The sequence below is a fragment of the Cibotium barometz genome, chromosome 31 (genome assembly GCF_041138505.1).
Source record: "Cibotium barometz isolate CiBa-2024 chromosome 31, ASM4113850v1, whole genome shotgun sequence".
Classification (NCBI taxonomy): Eukaryota; Viridiplantae; Streptophyta; class Polypodiopsida; order Cyatheales; family Cibotiaceae; genus Cibotium; species Cibotium barometz.
This window is the reverse complement of record NC_141076.1, coordinates 43,451,553-43,467,505: the sequence shown is the minus strand read 5'-3', so window position 1 is coordinate 43,467,505 and position 15,953 is coordinate 43,451,553. Positions and strand designations below refer to the sequence as shown.

General features: G+C 40.4%; 1 protein-coding gene across 2 annotated transcripts; it reads left to right on the top strand.

Annotated features, from left to right (window-relative positions):
- Positions 1 to 296: 296 nt before the first annotated feature.
- LOC147620896 (phosphoenolpyruvate carboxykinase (ATP) 1-like) lies at positions 297 to 5,492 on the top strand. 2 transcript variants are annotated; one of them, XM_086825162.1, is made up of 13 exons: positions 297 to 585; positions 1,505 to 1,841; positions 2,019 to 2,194; positions 2,292 to 2,445; positions 2,564 to 2,648; positions 2,856 to 2,956; positions 3,259 to 3,557; positions 3,692 to 3,865; positions 3,991 to 4,056; positions 4,152 to 4,330; positions 4,466 to 4,635; positions 4,811 to 4,979; positions 5,138 to 5,492. In XM_086825162.1, exons 2-13 carry the CDS (start codon positions 1,564 to 1,566, stop codon positions 5,279 to 5,281), a joined length of 1,995 nt encoding a protein of 664 aa, XP_086681288.1. In that variant the 5' UTR covers positions 297 to 585; positions 1,505 to 1,563; the 3' UTR covers positions 5,282 to 5,492. The 2 variants fall into 2 exon arrangements, with proteins under 2 accessions (XP_086681288.1, XP_086681289.1); XM_086825163.1 differs by lacking the exon at positions 3,991 to 4,056 and having other exon boundaries at positions 302 to 585.
- Positions 5,493 to 15,953: the final 10,461 nt, after the last annotated feature.

The window sequence follows — 15,953 nt, the reverse complement described above, 5'->3', positions numbered from 1 at the left end:
CAACAAAATTTGTTGGGTGCATGGGAAATGAGCAATTAAATTTTAATTGTTATTAGGACAAGAAATAACATGAAAGTGCGTGAAGAAATAGCAATTATATAATTATATAATTGAGAAATAAATATAAATAAATAATGCGGGTGGCTGGAAAATTGGAGAAATTAAGCATTAATGATTGTTTAATGGGTAATGGTAAGCCTTTGATATTAAGGGTAATGATATACGTTGATTAAGGGGGATTCGAAGCTTAAGTACGTAATTAAGGGGAATCAAAATGCATGCACAGGTTATCGTCATTGCTGATTGATTGCCTTGCCGTTCGGAGGGCCCTTTTGGCGCGTTGCCCTCTGCGTTTAAAAAGGGGCGATGGGCTCGTTGCTAATTCGTGCGCCATTGTTTCTAGCGTTTCTGGACGCCTCCTCTCATGCAGGAAAAGCTTGGCTTTTGCTTTTCTGCTTTCTTGCGGCTCCCAGCCTGCCTGCAACAACCCAATAGCTTTGGCTTTTCATCTCGCCATTTCGCTACATCTATTGCTCAGCGTGGCTAATTAGTGCTGGAGATTTGCTTGCAGTTCATCCAATCAAAGTAATTCTTGATTAGCACCCCATTTTCCTATTGATTTACTGCTTCATTCAGCTTTTTAGCATAAGTATTTAGTGATTATATTACTAAGCACGTACCATTAATAATCATTAATCTTCATTTTTGCAAAAATGCAAGAATCATTTATATAAGAAGGCGGAAATTGTAGCAAATTCTCTCAATCTGTTACCCTTTTTTTTTTGGGGGTCTTTATTTATTGCAATTACTGCTTTGATTTGTTAGGATTTGCCGCATGATTTTTTTTTCTTCAACTTGCTACCCTTTTGGGGAAGGGCTGCCTTGATTTATTGGAAGTTTCACCTTAATTTACGAGAATTGGTCTGATGATTTTTCATTTAAAAAAAACGTTAAAAGCTGTGTTAAGAGCTTTTGTTTGCCTTAAGTTGCCTTCAAAATTGGTGCGGCTAACACAAATTAATGGTGTTTAGCATAATCATGTAAGAAGCTACATGTTTCTCACATGTTTAAATGGTTGTTTAACATAATCAGCCAAGAGGCTACATGGATGGTACTCAACATAATTAGTGGTGTAGAAGCTACATGTTTAAGTGGTTGTTTAACATAATCATCCAAGAGGCTACATGGATGGTAATGGTACTCAACATAATAAGTGGTGTTTCTTATAATCATGCAAGAGGCTAAATGGAGGGTACTTAACATAATAAATGGTGTTTCTCATAATCAATCAGAGGCTATATAAAATGATGTTCATTAGCAAAATTTAAGGTGTTTCAACATAGGCAAGCATGTGGAAGGGCTAGATTTGGATGGTGGTATAGCAAAATCATGTAGAGGCTACACACATGGATGGTGTTACCATAATCAAAGATGTTCAGCAGAATCATGCAAAGAGGCCTCATGTGGATTGTTCTAACATTTAAACCTATTTGCAATGATGCAGGGTTAAGGTGGAAGATCATCAGTAGGTGGCTTTCTTGCGTTATTCATCATATCAGCAACATGAGCAAGGTTAATGGGGCAATGGATGCTGGTTTGGTGCCCAGGATCAAGACCCACGTCGACAGCGAGAAGACTCCTGCTGCTGCTGCTGCTGCTGCTGCTTCTTCTAATGTGTGCGTGGATGACAGCGGGCCGACGGTGAAAGCCCAGACTCTGGATGAACTCCACTCTCTGCAAAAAAAGAGGTCTGCCCCCACCACCCCCAAGGGCGCCATCAAAGGAGGGGCCTTGCAGATGTCTGAGGAGGAGAAGCAAAGGCAGCAGCTGAAATCAATCAGGTAGCCCACTTTATATAACTCTTATTAATCCATAATTAATTTAGAATTAATCCTAGTTGTACAACCAATTATTAATCTGCCACTAATGTACAACCATAAGATGCATGTGTGGAATCCATCTTCATCATGTATCAGGTATGATGGTTTGCACTCATCTCTCTTTGTTTATTTTGATAGTGCTTCTCTTGCTTCGCTGACACGAGAAACGGGGCCTAAGGTGGTTAGGGGTGACCCCTCCAAGAAGACCGAGGCGAAAGTACCGCCGCCGGCTGCTGAGCCGAAACCTGAGCTCAAGAGCGTGAGCGACAGCTCTCTTAAGTTCACCCATATCCTCTACAACTTGTCTCCTGCAGGTAAAAGAATACACAGTCTAAGCTTGTCTCAATTGAGCCCATGATTTTTGTACTGAGGTTGTCACTTGGTGTTCTTTTTTTTCTGTCTTCTGCAAAGAGCTCTATGAGCAGGCCATAAAATATGAGAAAGGATCCTTCATCACCTCCACGGGAGCACTCGCTACTCTTTCCGGTGCCAAAACCGGCCGTTCTCCAAGGGATAAGCGTATTGTTAAGGAAGATTCATCTGCAAATGATCTCTGGTGGGGCAAGTGAGTAATGTCTTGTTGTTGCCACATTCAATGCCCTCTGTTTTAAATTGCAATCATCAACGAGGGTCATCGATATAGCAATCATCGGTGAGCTTAAAGAGTTCTTTTGGTTCTTCAGAGGTTCTCCAAATATTGAGATGGATGAGCACACATTCATGGTCAATCGTGAGAGAGCAGTTGATTACCTCAACTCATTGGACAAGGTTAGCTCAAATCTCATATGATCTTATAAGGATTTGAGTTGTAAAAGCTTGGCACAAATCTCATATGATCTTATAAGGACTTAAGAGTTGTAAGAGCCCATACAAAGCTTATTATCTTATTATCAAGCTCATATGATAATTGATAACCTCCGAGGTTGCAGTGCCAAAGAATTTGACCCCATGCTTTGCCACCATTTTTTACTGCAGGTTTTTGTGAATGACCAGTTTTTGAATTGGGACCCCGAGCATCGGATCAAAGTTAGGATCATCTCGGCTCGGGCTTACCATGCACTCTTCATGTATAACATGTAAGCACATGACCATCATTGCCCCTATATTAGTGGCCTTGTTTATTATTAAGTGACCTTGCTTAATCACATTAGGTAAGTATAAAACATGGCCCTCGAGCTCATCCTTCCATTTGTTTGTATTTTAATGGAAAGAAGATCAGATGGTCTAATTTTAAGAATCAGGTTCCTTGAGTGATTTTTATATTGCAACCTTCATGGGCTTCGTGATCCGTTGGGGGACGACATTTTTTGTGTATACAAAGTAGAGCTTGCCTTGAGAAATGTGAGATTGCATCTTGGAAGATATGTATGGGTGGCAGGTGTATCCGGCCTACCCCTGAAGAGCTGGAGGACTTTGGGACTCCGGACTTCACTATCTACAATGCCGGAAATTTCCCATGTAATCGATACACACATTACATGACATCCTCAACTAGCATAGATCTAAACTTGAAAAGGAAAGAGATGATCATTCTTGGAACACAGTATGCCGGAGAAATGAAGAAGGGTCTTTTCAGCGTGATGCACTACTTAATGCCCAAGAAGGGCATCCTCTCTCTCCATTCGGGCTGCAATATGGGGAAACAAGGGGATGTTGCCTTGTTTTTTGGATTATCAGGTTCGGATTATTGGAACGAGAATTCAAAGCACATGCTTGAGAAATCAATGTTTTTCTTCTTCTTTTTTTGGTGATTATGGATTTTGGATTAGACTTTTGCTTAGAGGTTCTTTCTGGTCTTTTTATTTATCTAGGTACGGGAAAGACGACGCTATCAACGGACCATAACCGCCTTCTGATTGGAGATGATGAGCACTGTTGGAGTGACAATGGTGTGGCTAACATTGAGGGAGGATGCTATGCAAAGTGCATTGATTTGGCTCCGGAAAAGGAGCCGGATATTTGGAATGCAATCAAATTTGGCACTGGTAAGTGTGAGGATTTCTTACTTCATGAGATTGTGTGTGTGGAGTCATGTTGGATGCTGCATCTCTCAATGCCATGTGGTACATTTAGTTGAACAATACTTCAAATATTTTGCAATTGTGTGCAGTGTTGGAGAATGTTGTTTTTGACGAGCATACCCGAGAAGTGGATTATTATGACAAATCAGTTACAGGTGCAGTGTGCACACAGTGCACATTGATGATGCATGCATCTAGTTCAACCAATGCACCATTGGCTTACAATGAATGCTTTTTTGCATCCTTTCAGAAAACACGAGGGCTTCCTATCCGATTGAGTATATTCCAAATGCCAAGCTTCCATGTGTCGGCCCACACCCGAAGAACGTGATTTTGCTTGCATGTGATGCATTTGGCGTTCTGCCGCCTGTTAGCAAGTTGACTTTGCCACAAACAATGTACCACTTCATAAGTGGATATACAGCTCTGGTACATTAACATAATCTGTTTTCTTGATGCAATACCCTCCCTAACTGCATTTGATGTGAATTGGGATGGATGTGAACGGATGAGATGTGATGAGAATCAATGCATTGATGTGTTTTCCATCACCATTTGCTACAGATTGCCGGAACAGAAGAGGGCATCAAAGAGCCGCAGGCTACCTTCTCTGCATGCTTTGGAGCTGCCTTCATAATGTTACACCCAACAAAGTATGCTGCCATGCTAGCAGACAAGATGAAGAAGCATGGTGCAACTGCTTGGCTGGTGAACACCGGATGGTCAGGCGGCAGGTATGTGTGTGAATGCTCTCTTGCTTCTGAATCTCACCTTGATAAAATGTTGCAGCAGCTGGGATGTCCCTCTTCATTGTGTTTGAATAATGATGCCATTTTTGCAGCTCATCCCAGCAGGGATTTCCCCTCTTCATGGATGTAGCTTTGACATGTGCTGCACTCCCTTTTGCAGCTACGGAGTCGGGAAGAGAATGAAGCTCGCATACACTCGAAAAATCATCGACGCCATTCACGACGGATCGCTGCTGAAAGCACAGTACAGTGAGACCCCCGTGTTCGGCTTGCAAATCCCCCACAAAGTAAACAGTGTTCCATCTGATATACTGCACCCAGAAAACATGGTAAGATGACCAAAATCCATGACTTCTCTACGATTAGCTCACTTTTTTTTTTGGTCAAATCTGTGTGATGGCAACACCATGCAGCAGAGAACAATGCACACAATCATGGGTTGTTTGACCATGTGTTTGGATGGCATGGCTTCCTCTTATGTGTGCAGTGGTCTGATCAGAAGGCATACAGAGAGACACTTGAGAAGCTGGCAGGCCTCTTCATCAAGAACTTCCAAAACTTTCTAGACTACAAGATTGGGGACGACAACAAGCTGACGAGTGAGATATTAGGAGCCGGTCCCAAGCTATAAAGCTAAACTACCAAGCAAGGCATATGGATTTAACAGTTCCTCATGCATAACGCATGGTGTGGAGAGTCTACATGTTCTATCCACCATCACAGATGTACTCTACCAGTAAAATAACTCTTTATGCTTTGGTCGGTTTCCTAGGCCCTTTTTTCAACTTATTAACCTCTTGTACTTAAGTCTCCTCAATAACAAACACTTGGTTTTAGTTTTCCATGACTTGTCACATTTTGTTTCACATCTTTTGTGTGTGTGGGTGTGTGTGGGTGTGTGTGTGTGTGTGAGAGAGGTGTTAAATAACATAACATGTTCTAATTATTTTCTCGAGAGTTTTCAATGACTCCAGATTTTGTTCACATCTTTTGTGTGTGGAGAGTGTGTGTGTGTGTAATGTGTGTGAAAAAAGATAATTCAAAATGAGAGAGAGAACATGTTCTAATTATTTGAGTGTGAGAGAGGGGGTTAAAAAAGATATTCTAATGTGTGTGTGTGTTGGTGTGTTTGGGGGGGGGGGGGTTAGGGGTGTGTGTATTGGAGAGAGAGAGAGAGAGGAGTGTTAAAAAAGATGTTCTAATTATTGCCACCTAATTATTTTCGAATAGCCCAAATGTCGAGAAAAATAAGTTGGGAGAGAGAGAGACAGAGAGAATGTTAAATAAGGTGTTCTTATTTTCTAGTGATCTTTATCTCTATTTGATAGAATAGTCCTTAATTTTTATTAATAGAATAGAGAGTCCCTAATTTCTATTAAAATAGACTAGCCTTTAATTTCTATTGGTAAAATTGAGACCTCTTTTACGCTAGCACCAATGTTTTTTTAAAAACCTAGGAGAGTAGATCCTTGCAAAATCATCCTCATTACAAAGATACAAAGAGTATCAATCTTGAAAAGTCTCAAGAAAAAAAGCCAAATCAAGAATATGGTTTCCTAATAGTAAAGTACCCAACGGCTCAAAAGGCAAGCAAAGGAAGCGGTACATAGGTAAGGGTAGCTTTGTTTGATTTGGAAGTCCACCCACCTTAACTTCTATTGATAGAGTAGTCCTTAATTTTTATTGATAGAATTGAGACTAGCACCAATGATTTTTTTAAAACCTGGGATAGTAGATCCTTAGAAAATCATCCTCATTACAAAGATACAAAATCAATTTGTGAAAAGTCTAAGGCAGGTAAGGGTAACTTCACCTCTTTCCATTTGATTTGGAAGTAAATCTCTCTCTCTCTCTCTCTCTCTCTCTCTCTTTCTCAAACAACCCATGCCACACCTTAATTTCTATTGATAAAATAGCCCTTTAAGACCTCTTCTATATCTCTATGATCTTGAGTGTCATTAGTTAATTCTATCATTACTCACTCCACTTTTTATGCTAGCACCAATTATTATTATGTTTTACCTGGGATAGTAGATCCTTGCAAAATCGTCCTCATTATACAAAGAGTATCAATCTGTGAAAATTATCATGAAAAAAAAGTTTGCAAATAGTAAAGTACCAAACGGCTCAAGAGGCAAGCAAACAAAGCGGTGCACAAGTGAGGGTAACTACATCTCTTTTCCTTTGATTCGGAAGAAAATCACTATAGGTAGCTGCTAGTCAAGAGTAACATATAGGCACAACAATAAGGTGAACTGTCATATCTTAAGCCACCCTTCGTGTAGAGGGGTGATATATTGTGCCGAAGTCGTTTACAAGACCTTTTTGATTTCGGAATTTGGATTCAAGACCATTCTCAGCCCCATTTTAGCCCTGCAAGTTTTTCAGGGCACTGTATAAAAGTGTCGATTTTGACAGTGTATGCCTAATTTCTAGTTTGGTGAAAAGTTACGGTAGAAATTTGGTTGCAGGACAGTCTATCCAGAGTGTGAGATTTGTAGCAAGTGGTTGGTGGATGAATGTTCATGTGAGTGGTTCGCATATATGTGCAGTATAGCAGGTTTATAGTATTGCAAGAGGTGACTGTAATGAAAGATTACAAGTTTAATATAAGTGCAAAAGTTGAAACAAATATCGTTTGGTAAGTTGCAAGTAATCATGTCGTGCGGACACCTAGAAGTAAGAAGCTGAACAAGAACTTCCAAGCACGGAAGTTTATGATGAGAAACTTTTTTATGGGAAAACAATATTAGGAGTTCGTTTCAAGTGCGATGAGAAGGAGTTAGAGCTTCCAGATGAAAATGTCACTCCTTAATAGTGCAGGTCTTTCACGCTTGGCATGAGAATTCCAACAAAGTGATATACTGGATGTTAGCATGTCGAATACTATGATAGGTCATATATAGGATGCAACGACACCTAAGGATGTATGGGAGTCGTATAGCACAAGTACCAAGGCAAGAAAAATGCAGTTGAAGAAAGAGCTACAAAATATACAGAGGAACAAGATGAACATCAATGATTACTCCACTGAAAGTGAAAGGTCTTGTAGATACCCTCGCCTTTATTTCAACTTCGGTTGATGTGAGAACTTGGTGTTGGTCACATTAAATGGACTTGGCAAAGACTATGACATCTATCCTAACTCAAGAAAACTTCCCAAATTTTGAAGACCTTACAACCCTTATGATCTCTCAAGCGATGGATCAGAGTAAATCATCTTTCAAAAATATGCAAGATCATGCCTTCTACATGAACACAGGTAGAGGTAAATGAAGATCTTCATCTAGAGGTTGAGGTGCAAGCCATTTTGGAAATAGCAGTTATGGGTAGCAAAAATAGGAATGTAATGTAAAAATAGGAGGAATCTAATGGAAATAGAAATCATGGGCACCAACAATAGGAATTTGATGTATAAACAAGAGGAAGAAACCACTCTAGAGGCAGGGGGAGTAGGAGACGCCAAGGTGGATAGCAAAGATTAAAGTGGAAATAGCATGGAGTGGCAAACCAGCTCATATATCAAAGTGGAAATAGCATGAAGTGGAAAAGAAATCAAAGTGGAAATAGCATGAAGTGGAAAAGAAATCAAAGTGAAAATAGCACATGGTAAGATGACCAAAATCCATGACTTCTCTAAGATTAGCTCACTTTTTGTCAAATCTGTGATGGCAACACCATGCAGAACACAATGGGTTGTTTGACCATGTGTGTGGATGGCATGGCTACCTCTTTATGTGTGCAGTGGTCTGATCAGAAGGCATACAGAGAGACACTTGAGAAGCTGGCAGGTCTCTTCATCAAGAATTTCCAAAACTTTCTAGACCGGGACGACAACAAGCTGACGAGTGAGATATTGGTCCCAAGCTATAAAGCTAACCTACCAAGCAAGGCATATGGATTAAAAGTTCCTCATGCATAACGCATGGTGGAGAGTCTACATGTTCTTTCCATTAGAGATGTACTCTCTACCAGTAAAATAACTCTTTATGCTTTGGTCGGTTTCCTAGGCTTTTTTTTAAACTTATTAACCTCTTGTACTTAAGTCTCCTCAATAACTAACAACACTTGGTTTTAGTTTTTCATGACTTCACATTCAATGACTTCAGATTTTGTTCACATCTTTTGTGTGTGGAGAGAGAGTGTGTGTGTGTGTGTGAAAAAAGATATTCTAATGAGAGAGAGAACATGTTCTAATTATTTGAAGTGTGAGAGAGAGGGTGTTAAAAAAGATATGTTCTAATGTGTGTGTGTGGGTGTTGGTGTGTTTGGGGGGGAGGGGGGGGGTGTTTGGGTGAGAGAGGGGGGTGGGGGTCTGTGTATTGGAGAGGGAGAGAGAGAGGAGTGTTAAAAAATATGTTCTAATTATTTCCACCTAATTATTTTCAAATAGCCCAAATGTCAAGAAAAATAAGTTGAGAGAGAGAGAGAGAGAGAGAGAGAGAGAGAGAGAGAGAGAGGATGTTAAATAAGGTGTTCTTATTTTTCAGTGATCTTTATCTCTATTTGATAGCATAGACCTAAATTTTTATTCCTTAATTTCTATTAATAAACTAGCCTTGAATTTCTCTTGATAGAATAGATAGTCCTTAATTTCTATTAATAGACTAGCCTTTAATTTCTATTGGTAAAATTGAGACCTCTTTTATGCTAGCACCAATGTTTTTTTAAAAACCTAGGATAGTAGATCCTTGCAAAATCATCCTCATTGCAAAGATACAAAGAGTATCAATCTTGAAAAGTCTCAAGAAAAAAGTCAAATCAAGAATATGGTTTCCTAATAGTGAAGTACCTAACGGCTCAAAAGGCAAGCAAAGGAAGCGGTACACAGGTAAGGGTAGCTTTGTTTGATTTGGAAGTCCACCCACCTTAATTTCTATTGATAGAATAGTCCTTAATTTTTATTGATAGAATTGAGACCTCTTTTATGCTAGCATCAATGTTTTTTTTAAAACCTGGGATAGTAGATCCTTGCAAAATCATCCTCATTACAAAGATACAAAGAGCATCATTTGTGAAAAGTCTAAGGAACATAAATCAAGAATATGGTTTCCTAATATTAAAGTACCCAACAACACAAAAGGCAAGCAAAGGAAGCAGTACACAACAGGTAAGGGTAATTTCACCTCTTTCCATTTGATTGGAAGTAAATCTCTCTCTCTCTTTCTCTCTCTCAAACAACCCATGCCACACCTTAATTTCTATTGATAAAATAGCCCTTTAAGACCTCTTCTATATCTCTATGTTCTTGAGTGTCATTAGTTAATTCTATCATTACTCACTCCACTTTTTATGCTAGCACCAATTATTATTATGTATTACCTGGGATAGCGCATCCTTGCAAAATCGTCCTCATATTATACAAAGAGTATCAATCTGTGAAAATTATCATGAAAAAAAAGTTTGCAAATAGTAAAGTACCAAACGGCTCAAGAGGCAAGCAAACAAAGCGGTGCACAATTGAGGGTAACAACAGTAACAACATCTCTTTCCCTTTGATTCGGAAGAAAATCACTATAGGTAGCTGCTAGTCAAGAGAAACATATAGGCACAACAATAAGGTGAACTGTCATATCTTGAGCCTCCCTTCGTGCAGAGGGGTGATATATTGTGCCGAAGTCGTTTGTAAGACCTTTTTGATTTCGGAATTTGGATTCAAGACCATTCTCAGCCCAATTTTAGCCCTACAAGTTTTTCACGGGCACTGTATAAAAGTGTCGATTTTGACTGTGTATGCCTAATTCCTAGTTTGGTGAAAATTACGGTAAAAATTTGGTTACAGGACAGTCTATCTAGAGAATGTGAGATTTGTAGCAAGTGGTTGGTGGATGTATGTTTATGTGAGTGGTTCGCATATATGTGCAGTATAGCAGGTTTATAGTATTGCAAGAGGTGACTAAGTGGATGGAATACACAAAGTATGTGCATCATGTCAATTGGGAAAACAATCTAAGTATGCATTTCCATAGGTTTGCCGAAGTTCAAAGTGGATAGAATACACACAAAGTATGTGAAGCATGTCAATTGGGAAAACAATCTATGCATATATTTCCACATGATAAGAATGGGATGTGGTGTATTCTAATGTTTGGGGACTAACAAAAATTGGAATGTGGAAAGATGTGTACGCTTTTGTGAGGACAAGTTGCTTAACTTGCCAAGGATCTCACACATAAGCCCGGTGGTTTGCTTCAGTCTTTGCCCATTCTTGATTGCAAATGGACACACATTTCTATGGATTTCATCACGGGGCCACCTCACACGAGGGGATGGAATAGCATATATGTGGTTGTTGTTGTGGACCGTTGATAAAAGTACCACATTTCATTTCTTCCAAGGTCAAATTTTCAACATCTTTGGTTGAAAAACAGTTGTGGATCGTGTGTTCAAGTTACATGGAGTGCCATAACAAATTATTAGTGACTCACATGTGAAGTTTATGAGTACATTTTGAAGGACATTTTTTGAGATCATGGGGACTATTTTGACACCTAGCACCACCTATCACCCTAAAACCAATGTATAAACCGAGGGGATGAACAAGTGGGTGGAGACTTACTTAAGGCATTATTGCCATGATACACAAGGTCTTTGGGATGAGGAAAAGTTGCTTACCTTGCCAAAAAAACAAGGATCTCAGACATAAGCCTTGTGGTTTGCTTCAGCCTTTGCCCATTCCTGATTGCAAGTGGAGGATAATTTGCCACCTTGCCAACAAAACGAGGATCTCACACATAAGCCCAGTGGTTTGCTTCAATCTTTGCCCATTCCTCATTGCAAATGGAGGACAAGTTGCTTACCTTGCCAACAAAACAAGTATCTCACACATAAGCTCGGTGGTTTTCTTACCTTGCCAACAAAACGAGGATCTCAAACATAAGTCCAGTAGTTTGCTTCAGCCTTTGCCCATTCCTAATTGCAAATGGACACACATTTCTATGGATTTCATCACGAGACTACCTCACACAAGGAGGGGATGGAATAGCATATATGTGATTGTGGTTGTGGACCGCTTGGTTGACAAAAGTACCACATTTCATTCCTTCCAAGATCAAATTTTCAACATCTATGGTTGCAGAACAGTTGTGGATCATGTGTTTAAGTTACATGGAGTGCCACAATAATTATTAGTGACTGAGATGTGAAGTTTATGAGTACATTTTGGAGGACATTATTTGAGACCATGGGGACTGTTGGGGCATTATTTCCATGATACACAAGGTGTTTGGGATGACCGGGTGCCACTTGCTGAGTTTTCTCATAATAGTACACATCATCAGACCATTGGCATGTCACCTTCTTAAAGAGAATGTTAGCAAACACACACACAAGAGAGAGCAAGACACAAGAGAGAGATGGACAGCTGAATTTTCTTCTATCTTCTTCTTCTCTACTCAACCAACATAACATAAAGATAAGAGTACACACTATATGGGTTAGTACTCAACTACTACAAAATACAAGGGTCAGTCCATAATGTGAACCCGACTAAATGAGCTGGCGCTATAACTATGCCAGTCTCTAGTGATCCAAAATGGCTGTCACATAGCCTGTCATCCCACTGGCCACATATCACCCATAATCTCACCAACCATGCTAGTGTTGTAGATGCGGAAGCTATCACCCATGCAGGTCATCAATGTCCATCGTCGTAGCACTAGATGAGCTCGATATCTCAACACTCCGTCGCCTCAAGCTCAACTCCACACCCTACACTCCAAGTAAGCTCCTAAACCTATGGAGCTTTTATGTGCCGAATGCCATGAAGATGTCAGCTACATGATCCTCTGTGCTGACATATACCAAATCTACATTTCCTGCTAAACCTTCTCTCTCACAAAGTGATAATGCACCTCAATGTGCTTCATTCTAGCATGATATACTGGGTTACTGGCCAACTGTATGCTACTCATGACAACTGTCCTATCCACCACAGGCTCTTCCATGTCACCAAGTAGCTTCTAAAACCAAGCTACCTCACAAGTTGCCATAGCAGCACCCCTGTACTCTATCTCAATACTCGACAAGGCAACTGTTGGCTTCTTCTTACTGCTCCAACTCACAGCAGCACTCCCAAATGAGAACAGAAAACCATTGGTAGATCTCCTGTCTATAATACTACCAGCCCAATCAGCATCTGTGTACCCATGCAACTGTATCTCTGTACTAGCCTCATGGAAAAGTCCATAATCAACTGTGGACTTTATGTACCTGAGGATCCATCTAGCCACATCCAAGTGTGACTTCCTAGGGGCCTGTGCATAAACTGACTCACAAGTCCAACAGCATAGCTCAAGTCTGGCCTTGTAGTAATGGTCATGTAGATTAAACTACCGACTATGCGCCTGTATGTAGTGGGGTCCTCCAAAAGCTCACCTGTATTTGCGGAAAGCTTTGTGTTCTGCTCCAATGGCACTGAAATAGGCTTACAGTCTGTCATACCATACTTGGACAACATGTCCAAGCCATACTACCTCTGCAATAGCAAAATGCCATGAGGTGATCTCACCACCTCTATGCCTAAGAAATACCATAGCTCACCCAAATCCTTTATCTCAAACTTCTGCTTCAAAAGCATCCTGACATCATGTATGTTTGCATCACTATAACCAATGATAATCAAGTCATCCACATAGATGACTAATATCATGATCCCTCTATCTGTCTTTTTCACATATAGTGAAAAATCTGCATTGGATATCTGAAATCCAATGGTAACAAGATACTCCCCGATCTTGTTTGACCATGCTCTCGGTGCCTGCTTCAAGCCATACAAAGATTTGCATACCCTGCACACAAAATCTGGATGTGCATCACTCTCATAACCTGATGACTGTATCATGTATACTTCTTCTTGCAGATCATCATGTAAGAAATCATTCTTTACATCCATTTGATGTAAAGACCAACCCTTTGCTACTACAGCCATAGTAATGATAGCTCTCACGATTACCATTCATGCAACCGGGCTGAATGTCTCCTCATAGTCTATGCCATAAGTCTGCGCATAGCCCTTGGCAACCAATCTTACCTTGTACCTGCTCACTGAACCATAGTCTATGCCATAAGTCTGCGCATAGCCCTTGGCAACCAATCTTACCTTGTACCTGCTCACTGAACCATCAAAATTGTGCTTGATTTATACACCCACTTACATCCAATTGCCTTCTTTTCCTTAGGCAAAGGCACTAACTCCCATGTTGCATTTGCATCCAATGCTGCCATCTCCTCATCCATGGCAGCTTCCCATTTCTTATTTCCAATTGCCTGCTCAAAGTAAGTGGGCTCAACCTCCTGTATTGCTTTTACCATGTAAGCATAATGATGGGCTGTATATCCATCATATCTCAACCTATCAATAGGGTATCTAACCCTCATAGGCATGCGTACACTTGGATCATTGCCAGGTGTCCTCAAAACAGCCCTAGTTCTCCTTACACCAGGAGTAACCACAGACGGAATGCCAAGCTCCTCATCATCAAGGCTCTGCTCACAGCCACTAGAGTCACCATCCACATATGAGTGACCTGTTGGACAGATCAGGCACAAAAAGATTGATCTACCTTTTCCTTCCCTTTCCATGATACATGTGTACCTGCATCATTCCTCAACCTGCCTAACCATGGGCTAACATTGGATCCATTGCTCGAGGACTCCCTGGGTCCACTCAGCACCTATGATTTCTGCTCCACATGTGGTGCAACAGTAGCACTTCTTACTTTTGCTACCTTCACTACTGGTCCATACCAGCTACTCATCTCATCGAAGACAACATCTCTGCTTACTCACATCTCATGAGTGGAAGGGTTATAGCATCTATAACCTTTTTGCTCCATAGCATAACCACAATGAAGATGCATTTCTCTACCTTTGGATCCAACTTTGTTCTAACTTCATCAGGAACATGTACATATGCAATACACCCAAACACTTTCAAGTGAGACAGATCTGGTCTTATGCCTGTAAACTTCTGTTCAGGAGTCATACCATGAACAACTGCAGTGGGTGTCCTATTCATAATGTACATAGCATTTGCTACTGCTTCTACCCAAAATTAATGTGGCATATTCTTTTCAGCCATCAAGGCATGTGCCACTTTTGCAATGTGCCTGTTTTTCCTTTCTACAACACCATTCTATGGCAGAGTGTACCTGCACGTAAACTGCCTCTTGATTCCCTGCTTTCTCAGGAAATCGCTGAACTCATTGAAGAAATATTCTCCCCGACCATCTGATCTTAGGCATTTTTTTTGCATGCATTTTTCCTTCTCGACCAAGGCTTTAAATCTTTGAAAGTGAGCAAATACCTCACTTTTCTCCTTCATGAAATAAACCCACACTTTCCTAGTGTGGTCATTAATGAATGTAACATAATACCTGCAACCTGCAATTGTTGTAGTCTTGGTCGTCGGTCCCCATACATCTCAATGTATGACATCCAATGGCCTTGCATTGACATGCTTTTCATGTGGGAAATCATGTTTGGCCTGCTTACCAAGTTGGCATGCTTCACATACCTTATGCATACCGTCAACCTTAAACTTTGGCAAACCTACAACAATATTTTGGGCCTGCATAGACTTTAGTCGCTGTACATTCACATGACCAATGCGCTTTTGCCATATGTCAATATCTACCAATGACACCTATTCCATGCGTACACATGGCTGCCTTTATCTCTCAGGCATGTTCACATCTAAGGTAAACATCCTGCCATTTCTGTTACCCTTTTCAACCAAGTGACACTTATTTTTCAAGTCTTCCACAAAACATCCTTGAGGATTAAACCTCACTTGCAGACCCTGCTCAACCATCTATCCTTGAGGATTAAACCTCACTTGCAGACCCTGCTCAACCATCTATCCAATAGAAACCAAGTTCTTTGTAATATTCGGAACATGAAGTACATCAGCCAAGTACATTTTGCCATCTTTCATAGACAATGGCACTTTACCAACATGGGCAATGGGATGCGCAATATCATCACCTGTTTCCACATAACCTAGTTTTTTCATTTTCTGCATATCTCTAAACCACTCAAGCATGACTGGTCATGTGGTTAGAGGCACCAAAATCCACATATTATATATCTTGAGATCTTGACACATCCCATGTTATGGAACTAAGCATGTGCTGCATCACAAACAACTACTCACTTCTGTCATCACCTCCATGTTTGCTAGCTGATATATAGTTGCCTTGCTCCAACTTTCCACTTTTAATGTCATTCTGCTTTTTGTAGCAGTCCTTTGCCATGTGTCCTGGTTTGCCACAGTAATAGCACTCTATGTTGTTTGCATTTTG

What these genes read in the sequence shown, in the direction of transcription:
- LOC147620896 (XM_086825162.1), top strand. Translation starts at nt 1,564, where the DNA reads ATGAGCAAGGTTAATGGGGCAATGGATGCTGGTTTGGTGCCCAGGATC. An exon ending in GCACTCTTCATGTATAACAT is followed by an intron (nt 2,957 to 3,258) that starts GTAAGCACATGA and finishes TATGGGTGGCAG; the next exon opens with GTGTATCCGGCCTACCCCTG. An exon ending in TAAGTGGATATACAGCTCTG is followed by an intron (nt 4,331 to 4,465) that starts GTACATTAACAT and finishes CATTTGCTACAG; the next exon opens with ATTGCCGGAACAGAAGAGGG.